The sequence below is a fragment of the Triticum dicoccoides genome, chromosome 7A, assembly GCF_002162155.2.
Source record: "Triticum dicoccoides isolate Atlit2015 ecotype Zavitan chromosome 7A, WEW_v2.0, whole genome shotgun sequence".
Lineage (NCBI taxonomy): Eukaryota > Viridiplantae > Streptophyta > Magnoliopsida > Poales > Poaceae > Triticum > Triticum dicoccoides.
The window spans coordinates 724,700,091-724,706,754 of NC_041392.1; the positions used below are offsets into that span (position 1 = coordinate 724,700,091).

General features: G+C 48.0%; 1 protein-coding gene across 3 annotated transcripts; it reads right to left on the bottom strand.

The window, feature by feature from the left end:
* Window positions 1-1,358: 1,358 nt before the first annotated feature.
* LOC119332170 (putative 4-hydroxy-4-methyl-2-oxoglutarate aldolase 3) lies at window positions 1,359-2,354 on the bottom strand. Of its 3 annotated transcripts, none has more exons than XM_037605342.1 (2): window positions 2,283-2,354; window positions 1,359-2,159 (listed from the first exon to the last, which is right to left on the bottom strand). In XM_037605342.1, exon 2 carries the CDS (start codon window positions 2,149-2,151, stop codon window positions 1,639-1,641), a length of 513 nt encoding a protein of 170 aa, XP_037461239.1. In that variant the 5' UTR covers window positions 2,152-2,159; window positions 2,283-2,354; the 3' UTR covers window positions 1,359-1,638. The 3 variants fall into 3 exon arrangements, with proteins under 3 accessions (XP_037461239.1, XP_037461241.1, XP_037461240.1); XM_037605344.1 differs by having other exon boundaries at window positions 1,359-2,204; window positions 2,283-2,339; XM_037605343.1 differs by having other exon boundaries at window positions 1,359-2,166; window positions 2,254-2,338.
* Between the last annotated feature and the right edge of the window lie 4,310 nt (window positions 2,355-6,664).

The window sequence follows — 6,664 nt, forward strand, 5'->3', positions numbered from 1 at the left end:
GGCGAGGCATTCCTCCTCCTTGGATGTCCACTTGATGCCCGGTTCGCCTGACCTAGCCGCCTGCTTCTTCTTCTTCTGGCGCCCCTTCGTCGGAACAGGAGCCGGCTCCTCCTCCTCCTCCGCCTCGTCCTCCTCCTCCTTCTCGGGTTCCTGCGCTTCGTGCGCGTCCTCGCCGTAGACGTAGCCGAGCTAGGCCTCCATGTCGCCGCTGAGATCCACTACCTCGTCCTGGGTGGCGAACCCGGGAGACGCGGCGGCCGCGGTTGATCCTGTCACGATGTTGTCGTCCATGTCGGCTCCTGTGTCGTCAGTGTCGCCGAGGTGCGAGAAGGGCAGCGGTCCACGGCGGAGATGGGGCGTCGGTGTGGACGCGTAGGCGGCGGGCGGCGAGTAGTTGTATGGAGGGTACTGCACGCCGACGAAGGCGGGCGAGGGTGTGCGCGTCGCGGGGTGGCCATGGGGAAGGTCACGTTTGGGTTGAACCCCCCGTGCGCGTCGCCGTCGGCGTAGCCGGGCGACGACGATCCCCATGGAGATCTGACGCCTTGCTGACGACGGGTGGATTCATCATCCCCGCGTGGTCGACCGATGAGGAAGACGTCGCCGCACGCGCCGCGTTGTCGCGGGCCTTCTTGGCAATGGCCCTGTTCCGCCGGTCGGTGGTGACTGCGTCGCGTCGCTAAACTTCCACCCTCCACTCGGCGCTCGACATGCCCGGTGGCTTCGATGGCGGCGCCCTCGGCTTCCTCTGCTTCGCCTGGGCCACGGTGCCAGTCATGGTTGCCGCCGCGCGCGGCATGGCGTACTTCTTCGGCGGCATGGCGGCGACTGGAAGGCGAGCTGGAGGGGGTTTGGCGGGAGAAAGAGAGGGAATGGCGGGAGGAAGGCGAGCGAGCGGAAGAGATGCGAGGGAAAAGCGTCAAGAAGCGGCGGAAAAAGGCCCTCGGGTCGCCGCCAGGGAGGGCCCACGCGCCTTTTTCGCTTGTGCCGGCTCCCCAAGCGCCACCAGGGCATGGGTTCTGCCTGGGTCCGCCGGCACCAGTTTTGGCCCGAGCCAGCAAAAAACGGGCTTCTGGGGACGCGACTGGGCCGTTTTTTCGGCGCCGGCGCGGCAAAATCGCCTGGGGAAGGCCTGTTGGGGGCGCGGCTGGAGATGCCCTAAAGATTCCCCATACCGGGGCGCGAGCTCACGTCACGTGGTGGCACTTTAGCGCCGGTTCGTGTCGAACCGGTACTAAAGGGGGGTCCCTTTAGTGCCCACCAATTAGTGCCGGTTATGGAACCGGCACTAAAGGCCCTTACGAACCGGTTTTAAAGCTTCGTTTTCTACTAGTGTTTAGATCTCATTGTACACAATGTTTCCATTGATCTAATACACGCGAGGCTCAATTTAAAGAAAAAAACAAAGAAACGTTAAGAAACATGTGGACATGAACGAGAAATGAAATGCACAGAACAATGCATGGTATTATTACATCTTACCAGAAATAATACTTTTAATGGAGCATTTTAGATCGCCCATGAAGAATCACCCCATGCAAGAGAGAAAACAATATCGCCACCAAACTTAGAGAGAACACGCGAGGCAGACATCGGAAGACAAACTGTGTGGAATAAGCCACGTTGGGGTCGATCACATCAACCATTGATCTCCCTGTCGCAGACAATGATGCCGTCGCTGTCCGCGTAGAGCCACTCCCCGTCACGGACCACGGCACCGCCGACGTCGACGTCCACGTGCATCTCCGTGGCGCCGCTCTTCCGGGGCTTGCGGGGGTTGCTGGCGAGCGCGCGGACGCCGATGGCGCAGCCGTTCACGTCATCCACGTCGTGGACGCAGCCGTTCACGACAGCGCCCGCCCAGCCGCTGCCGCGCGCCACCTCCGCCAGCGTGCCGCCGATGAGCGCGCACCGCTTGCTGCCACCGCCGTCGAGCACCAGGACGCGGCCCTCGCCGGGGGTCTCCAGGAGCGCGCGCAGGCCCGCGTTGTGCTCGAGGACGCGCATGGTGACCACCCGGCCCGAGAAGGACCTGCACTGGCCGTACGGCTGGAAGACGGGCTCCAGGATGCGCAGCTCGCCGGCGAGGATCAGTGAGGCGTTCGCGTCGCACAGGTCGGCCACAGGGGTTGGGAACTTCTCTGAACCCATCGATCGATCTGCATATATGCATGCACCGGAAAAGCACGATACATGTAGTATTACTGTTAGACTGTTAGTACCTACCAAGCTACTGCTATCCCATGTTGAAAACTAACATGATAAGCATACTACGAAATAACCTGATGCAAACAAAGATGATAAGTGATAAGGTCGTTGCAACTTGCAAAGATTTCTGCCCCCCTTTCTCTTGCGTGCTTGTGTTACGACAAAAGAGCTCTTTATATAGAAGTGAACTAGCGGGGTGACCCGCGCAAAGATTTTCTATGTGCTTTTATGCCCATATTAGCATTGAGTTGTTGGTAAGAGGCAAACATATAGCCAAAATACGTATACGGTATATGCATTTTGTCACCGTTATTGGTAAGGTACCTTGGCATATGGGTTTATTAGCCTAAAGACAACTTCTCTTAGACCAAGACACATAGTAATTTACTTACATTAATTCTTCCATTCCACTCCCAATGCATTCTCTCACATGCATGCAGCCAATAAAAAAGCATGCATAAAATGTATTAATTTCCGAGCCATGGTACCAACAACAATGGCTTTCAATGCAACCAGTGAAATGGTTGCATGCATGCACCTTTCCAAAGCGAGGCCTTATAAAAAGCGACATGCTTGTGATGCTGAGAGGCCTAATAAACTCAGACGGAGGGAGTATTCCTCTAATTATCTCTATTGCTTAGTTGTGTAAGAAAACGTTTAACTATTGATATGCATTAATAGAAAAATGCTAAAATAACTTTGATTTTGAAATCTTGACATAACTATTCTTTTTGCGAGTGACATATCTTTTTTTTTTGTGAAGTGACATATCTATGTACTACCTCTGTCCTGGTTTATTAGTCCCCATTTTATTCTGTGCCAAACTTTTACCTTAAATTTAACTAACAAAATGTTAATGCATGTCATAAAATTATATAATTGAAAACTATGTCGAAATATGAATCCAACAATATAATTTTTTGCGACATGCATTAATATTTTGTTAGTTAAATCTATACTTAAAATTTGATACAAAATACAAAGGGGGCTTATAAACCAGGACAGAGGTGGTGTTTAACGAATGAACTAAATAGTACATGTAAGAGATACTCTATTTTTAATAAGTGCATATATAGGCCCTCTTGTGCGGTCCCTTTGCTTTCCTCATCGAATTTCCTTAGCTGGTTCCATCACTAATTTTGGGAATATAGTTCCTCCATCAAAGAAAAGTATAGCATGTGCAGAATGTATGTCTTCACACCAGACATGTTTAGTCCTTTGTCATATGTATCCAATCTATCTCTGCAAAGGTTGCAGTCTGGTATAAATTGTATGAAACAATGAAAATAAATATGTCATATTATCTTTTTTTTTTTGGGTGAACCGATACATCATATTATGAATCGCTAGCTTCAAATTACATGTAGAAGATAGTACAACACATGCAATCCTCCTAGCTACCTGGTTCGAGAAAATAGAAAAAAATAGTTACGTACGGATGATTAAATCAATAGGCTAACCTTGGCTATTCCTCTTCTGAGAGCCGATTGATCGTTCACATGTGAACTTGACAACCTAGCTAGACAGCCATTTGGCCGAGTAGAGAAGTGGACGCTAAGCTTATTCATAGCTCAAAAGCCTTGCCCTAGCCCACAGATGCATTCTCGTCTTTTAGTTTGCGCACATAGTAGCTTATGATTTTTATTTTTATTTTTTGCTTATTATGATCCTCAGTTCCTCACGATCGTCCTTCGGACACCTGGTACCATGACATCCAGAATCTCACATCGGTCGGAGCCAAGGAGAGCCTATCTATCCTGCGGCTGCGAGGGCCGCTACCATGACATGGAGCTACTGCCATGCTCGCAGCCTCATTTACCGGCGCAGGCCCAACCGAAGTCTTTTGATAATACAGTATAATATAGGTCTTCTCGATGCCTAAAGAAAAATCTTCCCGCTGGACGTGATTCTACAAGATGTATATTACCTGAGTTATGAACGATATCTATTGTTGTATTTATAATCCGGTCAAGGATCTCTGTCTTTTGAACGTGACTTGCCCAAAAAATACGTTCCTCTTTTATCGTCTGACCTGCCCAAAATGAAAAAAAGCTACGACTACAACGTGAAGGTCTCGAGATTTCCTTTTTTTAGTATGATTTCTTTAAATTTAATAGGCTCTTCTTTTATCATCAAAAATCTGAACTGTATAATAGATTCAAACCCCAATAAAAAAGATTCAAACCGCACCTGACAACATCTCCTTTTTCCTCGTGTCTCTGACTACCTTCCCTTATTTCTACATACAATAAACACACGTGATGGTGGCATTTTAAACTTCAGTGTGTCCTTCTCCTGTCCGTGACTCTTTTTTCTGGAGGCGAACAACATGTGGTTGAATGGTTAGAGGGACTGTGGTATACTAGCCTATCAGGGTTCAAATCTTGGTGCTCGCATTTATTCCTGGATTTATTTCAGTATTTTCGGCGTTGCACATTCAGTGGGAGGAGACGTTCCCGTCAACCACGAGGTGCCTATGATGACTTCATAAATTTCAAGATGATATGATGGCTCAGTCTATCGGAGGTGCTCATGGGGTAGAGTGTGTGTGTACGCGTTCATATGGGTGAGTGTATGTACGTGTATATGAGCGTTTGCGTCTGTACCGTGTAAAAAACTCTTTTTCTAGAGACTCGTGCACGTAATTGTGATGACATGTGATTATGGCATTGTGACCATCAGCGTGTCCTTCTCCTGTAAGTAAATAGATTCAAACCCCACTAAGAAAAGATTCAAATCGCACCTGACAGCATCTCATTTTTCCTTCTGTTTCTCATTACCTTCCCTTATTTCTACATACAATAAACACACGTGATGGTGGCATTGTAAACTTCAGCGTGTCCTTCTTCTGTACGTAACTCTTTTTTCTAGAGACTCATGCAGGTAATTGCGATGGCACGTGATTGTGGCATTGTGAGCATCAGCGTGTCCTTCTCCTGTATGTAATTGTTTTTTCTTTTTCTAGAAACTCTGGCACGTACTATTTGTGATTGCACTTTCCCATCATATATGCATGTAAGTGATGGACGTGGCATGGGCAACATAACATATGCCTAGACACAATATTTTTATGTCACGCTACTCCCTCTGTCACAGTTTACAAGTCCTACGCGATTACCTAGGTTGTCAATTTTATCATCCTAATATAAACTATGTAACACAAAAATTATACCTTTTGAAAATATAACATCTGAAGTTTATATTGGTATATTTTTTATAATATATGACTTGTATTAGGTTGGTCAAATTGACGAACTAGGGATACGCGCACGCCCTGTAAACTGAGAGAGAGGGGGTATTTTTTTAAATCTTAGCCATTTATATTAAAAGTTAATGATTGAGAATTTATGTGGATGAACGTGAGTGCTTATTTCTCTCTTGTTTTAATAATATAATAATAGATAGATAGATAGATAGATTTTCCCACGTGCCATTGTTGGAGTGGTACGACGTAGTGTCTATATAACAATGGTGAACCCAAGATTTTTGGTCACCGGACGAAATATATGATGATAGTGCCAAAAAAAGGTCCTATATTTTGAGACCGGGAGTACTAATCTTATGAAACAACACTTATGTACTATCGAGGTCGAATTTTTAAACAGTAAAATGCATGGGCATGTTTCGATCCGGGAAAGAAGAAGCACAATATCTTTTATATATTGTTACTACATGCATAAGAGGGAGGCGCGTGGCCGCCGGGTCAGGGCGATGCAGGTGTCCCGGTCAGAGCAAGACGGTGACGGCCGGTGTAGATCGACGGGCGGGCAGGCGCGCAGACGACGGCTGTGAGGGGCCGCCTGTCGCGCGAGGCCGCTGGCTCGGTGAAGAGGCCGGACGGTCGCGCCAGTGTCGAAGTAGAGGCGCACGGATGTCGACGGCGGCGGCGGGCGATGCAAACCGATTTTAGATCGGAAAACCAAAAAAAAACCGTTGATCAAGATGACCGGCGGAAGAGAGAAAAACCCGGAGCAAGTGCCCGGAAAAGAGACTCTCTAGGACAGTCAGTCAACAAGGCCAGTGGACGAACCCTAGGTACGGGCTTTAATTTTATTTGATGGTCTCCCGATAGTGCAAGCGAGTTTCGAGCAAAAGCTTCACCCTTTGGCACCAGCGCCGGCGACGCCCATGGGTGATGTTTTCTTCCTGAAGAAGTCACCCTGGGTCTTACCCTTGTTCGATGGCTCCGGGTTAAAACCCTTGTTTGTATGATCGGGCTTGGTAGCGCCAATGATTGGCACCGTGAACCTCCTGTGGGCATTGTCGTGAAGCTCAGGTGTCTGTGGTTGGGTCTCGGTGAGGTGTTAGACTAGTTCTATGCTTCATGTTGTATTTGTAGACAGTGGCGGATCCAGGATAGTATAATCAGGGAGGGCGAGTGATGGTAAAACATGTTAGGGAGGGTCAAACCTTACAAAAAATGAGCTTTTAGCAGCAAATAACCAGTAATCATATA

Excerpts from the sequence above, each read along its gene's own strand:
- LOC119332170 (XM_037605342.1), bottom strand. The coding sequence starts at position 2,151 with ATGGGTTCAGAGAAGTTCCCAACCCCTGTGGCCGACCTGTGCGACGCG.